This window comes from Geotrypetes seraphini, chromosome 4, assembly GCF_902459505.1.
Source record: "Geotrypetes seraphini chromosome 4, aGeoSer1.1, whole genome shotgun sequence".
NCBI lineage: Eukaryota > Metazoa > Chordata > Amphibia > Gymnophiona > Dermophiidae > Geotrypetes > Geotrypetes seraphini.
In genome coordinates, this window is record NC_047087.1 from 237,843,565 (window position 1) to 237,857,361 (window position 13,797).

General features: G+C 43.0%; 1 protein-coding gene across 3 annotated transcripts in view; it reads left to right on the forward strand.

Annotated features, from left to right (window-relative positions):
* Window positions 1-13,797, forward strand: part of LOC117359850 (hexokinase HKDC1-like) — an 83,588-nt gene that overhangs the window by 11,590 nt on the left and 58,201 nt on the right. For all 3 annotated transcript variants that reach the window (XM_033943226.1, XM_033943229.1, XM_033943228.1), the window contains exon 3: window positions 9,055-9,203. In XM_033943226.1, coding sequence (XP_033799117.1) covers window positions 9,055-9,203 — 149 coding nt within the window. The remainder of the gene's footprint in view (window positions 1-9,054; window positions 9,204-13,797) is intronic.

Sequence of the window (13,797 nt, forward strand, 5' to 3'; positions counted from 1 at the left end):
AAATTGGAAATGGGACATCCTGCTCATAATGTAAAAAAAAAAAAAATCCCATCTAAGCCATTTTGTAATTTTATTGATTTGTACATCGCTTAGAATTTTTAATAAGCGATTAATCAAATTTATAATAAACTTGAAACTTGATTTTTGAACAGGAAATACATCAGGGTTTCCTGATAGCAGCCAGGCAGACAGTAGAACACCTTGCCTTGAAATATAAGCAGAACAACAAGAAAAAGTAAGGGAGGTCTTTATTAGCAATCAATGATAAAGGCTATATTAAAAAAATATTAGTCCCACTAAGGATCCCAGTTTCGGCGTATAGAAGATGCCTTCTCCAGGGGACACTTTGCAGAAACAGTGCTGAAATGAAAAACACTTCTGCAGTGAAACCACACTGTTCATCAAGCTGTTAACAGTGGTTTTACTGCACAAGTGTTTTTTAATTTCAGCGCCGTTTCTGCAAAGTGTCCCCTGAAGAAGACGTCTTCTATATGCCGAAACTGGGATCCTTGTTGGGACTAATATTTTTTTATACAGTATAATCTTGTTATAACGGACTCGCTTATAACAGGTCCACTGGTCCCGGCCGTGCGCCTTTATGAACATGCAGAAAATCACTGCATGTAGCGGACTTGCATATAACAGACTTTCGCATATAATGGACAAATTTGGTCCCAAGAGCCGCTTTTAGCTGTAGTTTTGTTCGGCTATATAGACGCAGGAAATTGCTTGTGTGAGGTTACAGCAGTGAGGCGGGCAATGTTCCAGAACAATGGTAACATACCGAGGGCCTCAAAATAGTACCTGATGGGCCGCGAGTTTGAGACCACGGCTGTATAGCCTTTATCATTGATTGCTAATAAAGACTTTATCATTGGTTGAAACGACACCTCCCTTGCCTTTTCTTGTTGTTCTGCTTAGGGTTTCCTGATAGAAAATACATGAGAACGTCCAAAATGAACAGGCATTTTATAAATCCAGGGACAAGGATGTCTGTTTGGCAGCATTTTATCAAAGACGGCCACACAGATGTCCTTGCTGAGCAGAGAGGCAGCCTAGTAGTCAGTGCAGTGGACTGTAAACCAGGGCAGCCAGGTTTATTTTAAATGCTGAGCCCTCCAAGAACAGAGAAAACCTAAGTGTACCTGACTGTACATCACATCAGTAGCCTTCAGGCTTGCAGGTGTTATAAATATTTAGGTACAGTAGATATGTGCCTTTTTCTGGAGGGCTCACAATGTAAGGGAGGGGGGCGGGGGAAGAAAGCTGAAATGGGAATTGAACTTGGGTTCCCTGGTTTACACTGAGCACAAGGCTATTCTACAGACCTGTTTTCTACGTGGTTCATAATGCCCATAATACCTAGTATTCCATTTAGTTTAACTTTCGGGGGAGAAGGAAGATAACAGCAACCACTGGGGGATTCATGAGGTGGGTCATACCTTAATCACCTCAGTGGTTAGCTGCTCGATCAGAGCACCTTTTTGTACCCAGAACACGGCTGAAACAGGTCTAAATAAAAAGTCCTTCTTTTTGAGACCTGGGCATTTCTTCCCATTTGATTTATCGCTATTGGCTATTCTAATTTCGGGCCCTCCCTAAGCACATCCAGAACACGCCTCCTTGCTATTTGGATAAACTGCAGCGTAGGGCAGCCAAATTCTGCCATTTCAGAATCACAATTTAGACATTTATGGTATCTGTACGATTTTTGGCTATTTTGAGATGTCTATGTGCTTTTAAACTGAACCCCTTCTTTATAAAATAGCACTTAAGTAGGTGCCTACTTGCTCTCTTAAACCACAGTAGGTGCCCCTTTATAAAATTATAAAATTCCTTTTTCGGGCTGCAATGTATCTGATATATAGTCATTGTGTGCACCTTGAAAAAAAATCAACTAATTTTCAAGTCACCAGTCAGATTTGGGAATCCCTGACTGAACCCTAATATCAATATGTAAAGGAACACTGGATCAATGGTCAGATTCCACTAGCCATAGATTTTTAAACGCTACATGGATATCCTGATGACAAAGTCAGTGGGGCTGATTTTCAGACGGGGGGGGGGAGGGGGGAATTGAAGGTGGAGTGGCAATCTTATGCAGTTAGCAGTGATTTTCAGCCGCAATTTGGTTAATCTATCCATTTAGTTTAGGTCTTCTGAAGAGCAGGCTTAAACCAGATGGATGTGGTGGTGAAATTTTCGCAGTGCAAGGCCCAGAGTTTTGGCATGTACTGCCCCAGCATCCTAAACTGCAATGCACCCTCCAGCACATCAAGTCTGCTCTAGAAACCTCTATCTTTCGGGATACTTTCCCATAAACATTACTGTGGATGACAGTCATAATTGCATAGCGTTCCCTTCTATATGTTGCCCCTCCCCCTGCTATCCTGTCATGAATTATGTGGTTCTTCTCCTCAATGGCATAGCGAGGGTGAGAGGCGCCCCTCCCCCTCCATCATCTCCGACTCCCTTGCTCCTTCCCCGATCCCACCTACCGTGTGCCTGCCCCCCTTCCCTTACATAGTAACATACATAGTAGATGATGGCAGATAAAGACCTGAATGGTCCATCCAGTCTGCCCAACCTGATTCAATTTAATTTTTTTTTAATTTTTTCTTCTTAGCTATTTCTGGGCAAGGGTTCCTACTGCCGAAATCTCTGTTAACACCTACTCCATCCCATCTAAACCCTCCCGGCCATTGAAGCCCTCCCCAGCCCATCCTCCACCAAATGGCCATATACAGACAAAGACTGTGCAAGTCCTATGAGGAACTGTATCAAAGGCTTTGCTGAAATCTAAGTAAATTACATCTAGCATATGTCCTCGATCCAGCTCACCCAATCAAAAAATTCAATCAGGTTCGTTTGACACGATTTACCTTTTGTAAAGCCATGTTGCCTCAGATCCTGTAACCCATTAGATTCAAGGAGGTACACTATCTTTTCTTTCAGCAAACCTTCCATTATTGTTCCAACAACTGAAGTGAGGCTCACCGGCCTGCAGTTTCCTGCTTCATCCCTGTGACCATTTTTATGAATAGGGCCCACATCCCTCTCCTCCAATCCCCAGGAATCACTCCCGTCTCCAGAGATTTGTTGAACAAGTCTTTAATAGGACTCGCCAGAACCTCTCTGAGCTCCCTTAGTATCCTGGAATGGATCCCGTCTGGTACCATCGCTTTGTCCACCTTCAGTTTTTCAAGTTGCTCATAAACACTCTCCTCCGTGAACGATGCAGAATCTACTCCATTTTCTCGTGTAACTTTGCCAGACAATCTCGGTCCTTCACCAGGATTTTCTTCTGTGAACACAGAACAGAAGTATTTGTTTAGCACATTTGCTTTTTCCTCATCACTCTCCACATATCGGTTCCCAGCATCTTTTAGTTTAACAATTCCATTTTTCATCTTCCTCCTTTCACTAATAAGAACATAAGCAATGCCTCTACTGGGTCAGACCTGAGGTCCATCGTGCCCAGCAGTCTGCTCATGCGGCGGCCCAACAGGTCCAGGACCTGTGCAATAATCCTCTATCTATACCCCTCTATCCCCTTTTCCAGCAGGAAATTGTCCAATCCTTTCTTGAACCCCAGTAACGTACCCTGCCTTATTACACACTCTGGAAGCACATTCCAGGTGTTCACCACACGTTGGGTAAAGAAGAACTTCCTAGCATTCATTTTGAATAAGCCCCTTTCAACTTTTCTAAATGCCCTCTTGTTCTTTTATTATTCGAAAGTTTGAAGAATCTGTCCCTCTCTACTCTCTCTATGCCCTTCATGATCTTGTAAGTTTCTATCATATCCCCTCTAAGTCTCCTCTTCTCCAGGAAAAAGAGACCCAGTTTCTTCAATCTCTCAGCGTATGGAAGGTTTTCCATCCCCTTTATCAGACGCATCGCTCTCCTCTGAACCCTCTCGAGTAACACCATGTCTTTCTTAAGGTACAGCGACCAATATTGGACGCAGTACTCCAGATGCGGACGCACCATTGCCCGATACAATGGCAGGATAACTTCTTTTGTTCTGGTTGTAATACCCTTCTTGATTATGCCTAGCATTCTGTTTGCCTTCTTAGCAGCCGCTGCACACTGTGCCGTTGGCTTCATTGTCATGTCCACCATTACCCCCAAGTCCCTTTCTTGGGTACTCTCATTTAATAACATCCCTCCCATCGTTTAGTTGTACCTCGGGTTTCTGTTTCCCACATGTAATACTTTACATTTCTCAACGTTGAACTTCATCTGCCATGATTCTCCTGCTCTTGTCGCCCTGCTCTCTGCCCCGATCTCCTGCTCTCTGCCCCAATTCTGCTTCTCTGATTTCTGCCCCGATCTCCTTCTGCTCTGTGCCCCAACTCTCCTGCCCTTCTCCACAGTGCAAGCCTGTGGCTTTAACCCAAGGGTTAAAATCATGGGCTCGCAAAGTAAAAGTAAAAAAAGTAGTAAAGTTTTGTTTCTAGCTCTGCCGGAAAATGGAGGGCCAGCGCATGCGCAGACCATCTACAGATGGTCTGCGCATACGTCGGGATCGCTGGAGAGCGATCCATGCGGTCGGTTGGGGGCATGATTCCGATCTGCCTCATTTGAATGAGGGCGCTTCGTGAATCAGCCCCCCCGGCCACAGATCGGATAGGATCACTCACGGATCGGATGCGATCTGTGGCCTTAGTGAATCTAGCCCTAAGTTGTATGTGCAATTATATAATATTATCAGTTACATGCATAACTTAATTGTTAATTTAGTTGCTAATTGGTCAGTTTGTACTTTATTGGTGGCCAAGCAAGTATTAGATTTGATCAATGAGATGGTTTCATTTGCTGTGTATTTAGAAAAGTCACAATAAAAGTTCAAGAAAACATTATTTTGTTGGATATTATGCATGTAAAGGAGCACAAGCCATTTTCAGATCGGTATGCAGTACATTAGAACCGACCTAACACAAGGTGAGAGCACCCTCTACAGTTCATTGAAGAAAATATCATTTTAACTAATTACCTAGGATACCTGCACTTAAGGATAGTTATAGAAAATCATGCAGAGAACATCTCAATATGTGAAGCAAGTTCAATTAGTTTGAAATTTTTGATATTCTATGGGAAATGACATTTACTGCAAATTTGTAAAAGCACAAAAAAGGGAGAAAAATCCAACGTGGTCTGCAGTAAAAAAAACAGCAAGCAGAAAACAACAAACAAACTGCAGGTAGTGTACAAGATGCAGGCGTTGTTTATTGATAAAAATGCAGTGGGTTGGCTATAAGGTTGTATATGTCACTGCATTTTTATCAATAAACAACGCCTGCATCTTGTACACTGCAAATTTGTAAAAACATTAGCAGTAAATATTATTGCAACGCTTCTCTTTTTACATTTTTGTCAACATAAAACTTTCCTATGCATGTACTTTCCCCCCAATTCTATATATGGTGACTTAAGTTGTGCATGTAAATTGGTGCACATAGCCAATTTGCATGCACTGGGACCTACTTTTTATAGACTCGGGGGTGTGCATAACTTTTAATTAGTGTCAATTAGAAGGTGTTAATTACCAATTAATGGCTGATTAGGCCAATTAAGTTGTGCATGCAAATTGGCTATGCGCACCAATTTACATGCACAACTTAATTGGCCTAATCAGCCATTAATTGGTAATTAACACCTTCTAATTGACACTAATTAAAAGTTATGCACACTCCCGAGTCTATAAAATGTATGTCCCAGTTGCAGTGCATGAATTTGAAAAGGGAGTGTGGCCAGGGGTGGATCATGGGTGTTCCTAAAATTTGTATGCTCGGTTTCTGCACAACTTAGGTGCAGGCGTTTAGGCCTGGTTTTAGCTAGCTGGCTTAAATGGGTGCACCTAAAAGTTATGCCACGCACAGGCACTTATGTAGTGCAGTTCTACAAAAGTTACATGCACTTTGTAGAATCACACTAAGGGCCTGTCTCTATATAGGACACTTGATCTCAGCAGTCGCCTAAGCAGCTTTTAAGAATCATACATGACATCCTATATAGAATCATGTCTGTCCTAACGGACAGATGCCTAACCCTATCTCACCATCCATGTCTCAGACATTGTTTAGAGAATCGCGTTGTCGCTGAGCTGATTGTGGCAAGGGAATCTCCCTGCTGTGATCAGCTGAGCGGCAACGGCAGGGAACTCTGACCTCCCCCCCCCCCCCCCCGCTGTCCACGGCAAGAAAGATACCCAATTTCTCCTGCCACAAACCCCTAAACAATCCGTGGCAGGAGGGATGCCCACTCCTTCATGCTGGCACCCCCCAAACCCCCTCCCGCAAAAGCCCACCCAGCCCTCCCCTGTATCTTTAACAAGAAGGCCAGCCAGAGGGATGTCTACTCCCTCCAGCTGGCAGGCCTCTCTCTTCAGAATGATGGGCCTTCCCATTCCGGTGCATCCTGAAATGCACCATGGAAGGGCCTTAGGTCTTGGTTGGCCCAGGAGCCTAAGGCTCCTTCCATAGGAAGGACTTTAGGCACCTGGGCCAAGTGGAGTCTAAGGCCTTTTTCCCAGTGCATTCTGAGATGCACTGAGAGTGGCCTAACATTCAAATTGGCCAGATACCTAAAGCCACAGCTGGGGATGTTGGGGGGTGCTGGCAGGAGGGACTGGGCATCTCTCCTACCGGGGATGGTTTTACGGTTTGCGGCAGGAGGGATTGGGCATCAAAACAAAACAGAGCAAAAAATGCAAACAATAAAATACATAGGTGACCAGCATCTTAGTAACATCATCTCCTCTTCATACCCTATATTTCGTCTGGCAAAAAAAAAAAAGATGCCGTTTCAGCAATTTTTAAAAGTTCTGTGCATTCTGCTGCCGTCAAATATACTCAGGGAGATTGTTCCATTCCCTAGGCCCTATACAATGGAATGTACTGTGCCTAGACATTGTCAGCCTCAGCTCTTTCACAGATGGAATGTGCATCTCTAATTGTTCTGCAGATCGAAGTGGGCGAGGCGTAACACGTGGCAGAATGCTCTCAACCGAGATGTTTAGGAGCCAGGTTGGGCAAGCACATATAAACGTTTAGTATTAGCTTGAAGCGAATCCTATCCATCAGCTTCAACCAATACAAACTCACATAGTATTGACTAGCTTGGTGGGCCAGCAGTAGCATAATGTCTTACTTTGCAAGTGATCTGGATTTATTTGTCCATTGACACTCCTGCTTCTAGGAGCAGTTGTGCATGTAGATCTGAGAAGAAACTCTCAGGTGGTTGCTGCTGTGTTAAGGGTTCATAGACAAAATCGCGCGAGACAACGGCGCGCCGACAACTGAGCGCAGACAACTGAGCGCAAGGTTGACGGGGCGCCGAATAAAAGCACTATTTTAAAGGGTTCCGACCGGGGGGTGTTGGTGGGGAACCCCCCTATTTTACTTAACAGACATTGCGCTGGCGTTGTGGGGGGTTTGGGGGGTTGTAACTCCCCTCATTATACTTGAAACCAAACTTTTTGCCTGTTTTTTAGGGAAAAAGTTCAGTTTTAAGTATAATGTGGGGGGTTACAACCCCCCAAACCCCCCACAATGCCAGCGCAATGTCTGTTAAGTAAAGTGGGGGGGTTCCCCCCCACACCCCCTGTCGGAGCCCTTTAAAATAGTGCTTTTCTTTGGTGCGCCGTCAACCTTGCGCTCAGTTGTCTGCGCTCAGTTGTCGGCGTGCCGTTGTCTCGCGCGATTTAGTCCCGTCACTGTGTTAAGTCTGAATGGGTAGCTTGCTTCCTTAATTATAAAACATCATGCAGCTGCATAGCAGTAAAACGGAGGTTTAGTTAGAACCTTAAATAAAGCTGGCTAAACTAAACTAAAACTTAGATTTATATACCGGGTCATCAACCAGAGGAAGCTCAACTCGGTTAACAATTAAAAAAGGAATAGTAAAGGAAAAACAACAGGAAATTACGAAGGATTAATTTTCAGTGTTTAGCAAATAAAAACATTTTTAAAGATTTGCAAAAGAATTGAAAAGGACTAGGGCTATGAAGACTTCAAAAGGAAATAATTACAGGGCAGGAACAGCCAGCTATTAACAGGCATTTAGGCTATTAGAGTGAAGTTGAGGAACTAAGGAGAATAGTGGCAGATGGTAGATAACTAGGGGTGGGGTGTATTGTAGAGAATGACACAGGGAAAAAAATCTGTCCCCACCACTGCCCTGTCACCGGACCACCATTCCATTCACTGCCCCGTCCCTGTCGACCCCTTCACCGCCCCGTCCCCGAAGCATCCACCCTTCCCTCTTGCCACCTCACTGCCCTTCAGCGGCCCAAGAATCTCCCTCACCTTTGCGGCACGTTAGTAAAGAATTGAAATTTAATGGAGGGAAGACGCGCGATCACTGATCACGCGCGGCCTCCTCCCTCCCTACCTACGACGCTTTCGTAAAAAACATACTGAAGCCGGCAACCGAAAGTTGCATCAGAGGAGAAGCTTCCACATAAACACATGTTACTGCAGGCAGGCAGGCTTCGCCAGCTTCAGTATGTTTTTTACGAAAGCGCAGTGAAGGTAAGGGGGAGGGAGGGAGATAGATTTGGCAGTAGGTAGTGAGGAAGGGAGGAGGCCTGCGCTATCGGTGACTGCGCGTCTTCCCTCCCTTAACTGCGGGGACAAGGCCATTCACTGCTCCATGGTGCGGTGGATGGCCTTGTCCCCATGCCCGCAGTGAGCACTTCTCCCCCCCCATCGTTTATGCGGGTTACCCGCGGCTACCTGTGGGTAACTGCCCCCGTGTCATTCTCTAGTGTATTGCACAATTAGAAATGTCCATGAGAAAGATTATAACAAATAGCCTTGCATGATGACTGAAAAGGGAAAAAAACTACAAACATTGTGTATATATTTATTTATTTTATTATTTATATACCACTAATAGCCTAAGTGATTTACATTCAGGTACTCAAGCATTTTCCCCTATCTGTCCTGGTGGGCTCACGCTCCATCTAATGTACCTGGGGCGATGGGGGATTTAAGTGACTTGCCCAGGGTCATAAGGAGATATATATATAAAATGTCTATATTGCAGAAAAAGGAGATTTCCTTGCCCTTGATCTGGGCGGTTCCAAATTCCGAGTCTTAAATGTGAAACTCTCTGAAAACGGGAAGCAGAGTGTTCAGATGGACAGTCAGTTCTACCCTGCCCCCAAAGAGATAATACATGGTAGTGGGGCAAAAGTAAGTACAAGCCACTCACTTCACTTCACAGTATATTTATTCAACAACTGTGTTTTTGTTAAGGGTACAGTATTTTCTTGTGCAACAAGCATTTCATAACTAATCTTAGCTATAACAAATTGTAGCTTTGCCTAGAATTTCTAACAATGAAAGTCACCTTCACACTGTTGAGTCTCAACATAGGGCTCCTTTTAGCGGGCGCTAAATATTAGCACGCTTTTTAACTGGAACAAGGCTAGCAGTAGTGCTGGGCTTGTTACAACCTGTAGGGCATATAATCTGTCCAGGGTTTTCAATCTACTGCTCCTGAAGAAGCTGTGGTTAGTGAAACAGGGAAGCTCTGTTGAGCTATGGAGTTCTTATGTGTGAACTAGGATGTGTGTTTTCTGCCCAAGTTAAAGCTAAGTGGACAATTGATTTATGAAATAATTATTAAAAGACTATACTGTAGTTAAAACTAAAAATGTCTGCAGGTGAAGCATTACCTAAGAGGGAGTTTTTTCAGTATGATAGTTCAAACAACAGGTCCTGCACCTTTGAGCACTTGAAGTCTTTTTTTCCCTTAAAAAGTATTTTTCTGAGTACATTTGATAACATATCTTTATGTGTTGCATAAGTACATTAGATCAGTGGTTCCCAACCCTGTCCTGGAGAACCACCAGGCCAGCTGGGTTTTCAGGATAGACCTTATGAATATGCATGGAGCAGATTTGCATGCCTGTCACCTCCATTATATGCAGATCTCTCTCATGCATATTCATGAGGGCTCTCCTGAAAACCCGACTGGCCTGGTGGTCCTCCAGGACAGAGTTGGGAACCACTGCATTAGATGATGGAGGAAGTTTGCTATATAATTCAAGTTGTGTTTCGTCATTTTTTTTACTTTGTTTTGTGGTTAAACCCCTCCCCCCCCATCATAACAAACAGTAGCCCATGTTGATAATTCCCCAGCTTGGTCATTAAAGTTTGGAGGGTAAGAGGGGCACTGCATATTTATTTTTCAACTCAACCCTAAAATCATTCAGCATAGTAACCACTAATAATAATAAAAAACTAACGCCCCCCTTTTACAAACCCACATTAGGCTTTTATGTCGCTGGCTACAGCGGTTTTAGCTCCAACACTCATAGAATTCTTATGAGCGTCAGAGCTAATACTGCCATGGTCGGCAATTAAAAAAAAAAGCCTAACATAGCTTCATAAAAAGGGGGGGGAAGGAGAATATTTACCTTAAATAAATATATGTGCTCAGAAACCAAGAGACCAAATGGAGAACAGTGTCCCTGCTATGTCTCATATTTCAATTGTTGCACATTAATTTGTGACTTATAAAGGAAGTTTGTACAGTCCCAGTTCTTTCTTTGAATCAAAAAATATATTTGAAAATAGAACAACAGAAGGAATGTCCAAAGTAATCATATTGAGTAGTAATAGGAATAAGAAAAAGAGAGATCAAGTAAGCATACAGAGAGATCAAGTAAGCATACAGTCAAAGGTCTATACCACAAAATTCCATCATTGTCAACCATGTTTTAGTATAGGAAAGTGATGAATTATGGTGTTCCGCTATATGGTGTTCATATTTATTATGGAGACAGACAGAGTTCCACCATTGGTTGAAGTCAAGTTTTGTGAAGTCTTTCCAGTTTTGTAGTATTATTTGAAGAGCAAGAAATAGCAAAAGGGTCAGGAGGCGATCATGATACATAGAAAGAGGTGTGGAAAGTGCTAGGGATCCCTGAATTATAATATCAAAAGATAAGGGATCACTAAACGCAAAAAGTTTTGCAATCATCTGCCAAACAGAAGCCCAAAAAATCTGCAAATGAGGACAATCATATAGCATATGACATAAGGATCCTACGGAGGATTTGCAGGTCCAACATAGATTATCCGAGGATCTCACAATAATATCAGAGAAGGTAATCCATTTATCATCTATAATAAGATGAGATAAATTCCAAATGCCCTGATGATGCCAAGCTTTCCAAACCATAACTGCATTATCAATCTTGCGATTGGGATTGTGCCAAATCGGTGCTAGTATCGAGTCGCCCAATTTTTTTCTCTGAAATAGAATCTATGAAATGAAGCGCCTGCCATGTATTAAGCAAAATCGGGTTTTGTTTGGCTAGTGGAGGAAGAGGAATGGCAGGGGCATGCTGGAGATAATAGGGGTCCACCACCGAATGCTCCAGAGATAGCCATGTGGGTAATGTGTTTGAGGAACAATGATTCAGCCAAATGGAGCCCTGAGCTAACAAGAAAGCGTAGTGGTATTCCCGAAAACTGGGGAAGTTAACTCCACCTTCAAATTTAGAGCATTTCAGTTTACGCAGTGCTATGCGAGGTTGTTTGCCCTGCCAAAGGAAAGACGAGAGAAGATGTTCAATACGTGAATATACTGAGTGAGGGAAGAGACAAGGGAGCATACTGAGAATGTAATTGATCTTGGGTGTGATCATCATTTTTATGGTAGAGAGTCTGCCCCAACAGGAGAGATTCATAGGGGACCATCTGGAAGTGCAAGAACGGATAATAGAAAAGATATAATCAGTATTAAGTGTCAAGGTGGAGTCAATTGATGATCCAAAATATAAACCGAGATATTTAATCTTAGTAGGGGACCAGAAAAACCCGTATTTAGAAGCGACAGATTGCACGTCAATACAGTTGAGCGGTAGCATTTCAGATTTAGTAATGTTTAATTTATAACCAGAGATGGCAGATGTCAGCCTAGAGGCCTCTGGGAGATTATATCAATCTGACCCTGGCATGGGAAGGCAGATAGACCCTTAGCAATTAAATTAACCATTGTCTCAAACAGTTTACAAATTCTAAACAGAAAGATACTGGGAGATACAATATTTTCTCTATTCAGAATAAGATTCCAAGGTATAAAAGCCTGCTCTCTGCTCTATCAAGTTAGCTCTCTCTTTTTCTATGGAGCTATCTCTTGGCTCTTTGCTCGGCACTCTGGTTCTGTCTTGGCTCTCCCTCTCTCTGTCTATCCTTCCCTTTATTTATCTAACACGAAGCTTCCTAGAACTACAAGCTTCTATGTCCCTCTCTGCCTCTGACCTCTGTAAGGCAGTGAGACTGCTTGCTCTCTGCTTAAGTGTAATGCTCTCTGCTTAATTGTAATGCTTATAAATATTACTTTTCTGTAAGACTATTTCTATAATATATTCTTTATGCAATCACCTCTGGTTGTGTCTATTATTCTACTTCCTGGTGAGTCATCTGTGAGGGAACTGAACCTGGGACCTGGCGTTTGTCAGTACGCCTTTCACTTAACCCCTACCACCTAATATTGTGGGGGCCACTTTCAAACTGACAGCAGAGTACTGGTTAATTTGTTCAAGTACGTACATTAGGGATTCAGGAGTGACATAAAGGAGAATATCGTCGGCATAGGCCGAGAGTTTGACTGAAAAGGGGCCTGACTGAAACCCTCCAATTCTGGCATCGTGTCTAATGGCGGCTAAGAGTGGTTCCAGGGCAAGATTGAAAAGATTGAAAGGGGACATCCTTGTCTCGTGCCACGGGATGGAAAAAAGGGTCGCAAAAGAGTTCCATTAATCATTATCCGTGTCGCAGGATGGGAGTAGAGAACTCTAATCATGGATAAAAAGGATTCAGGGAAACCATACCAACGAAGGATATGAAAAAGAAAATGCCATTCCAGACGGTCGAAAGTTTTTTCAGCATCAAGGGCTAAGACCAAAAGGCGGTCAGAATGAGATGAGGAGTAATGAAGAATGTGAGATAATAAACGGGTGTTATTGGAAGAAAACCGATAGTTCAGAAAGCCGGATTGATCAGGTGAAATGAGAGAAGGAAGAACAGACTGTAGTCGAGAAGCAAGAATTATAGCAAAGATTTTTGCATCAATATTGATCAGGGAGATGGGACAGTAATTTTTAACATCATGAGGATCCTTACCGGGTTTAGGGAAAACAATAAGTGTAGCCTCTGTAAAAGAGCCTGTAGAGCTACCTTGATTACAAAGAGACTGAAAAAAACGATAAAATGAATGGAAGCAAGGAGGGGAGAAAGGCTTTGTAAAATTCTTTCTTTTTTTGATTACTTCCGAAGTTCTCGGAAGCTTCTCGTATTTTTTTTTCTGTATTGCTATTGTTTATAAAACCAATAAAATTATTGGAACTTAAAAAAAAATATATATATATATATATATATTTGAGTAAAACTTATCTTAAAGTACTATGACGGGCAGGAACCTGTCATGGTTAAAAACCCAGCACTTAGACCAGAAAGGCTAAAAGAAAGCCAGTGCCCAGGGAGAGAGGCAGGACTATAAAGGCCCTTAAGAAAGATGAAGCTCCCCTGGAAACACTGAAATGGGAAAACAGGGTGGGGAGGGCTCCAAAAACTAACCCTTTACCCTATTATTCCTTTTCCTCACCCAGAGGGAAGATTGAGTCTGTTCCACCAGCTAGACAGCAGGGCAAACAAAAGGTTAATGAAAGGGGAGGTGCTAGCGGTGCCGGGGAGCTTCAGACACGTAGAGGTAGGGTTATCAGACGTCCGGATTTCCCCGGACATGTCCTCCTTTTGAGGACTTTGTCTGGGT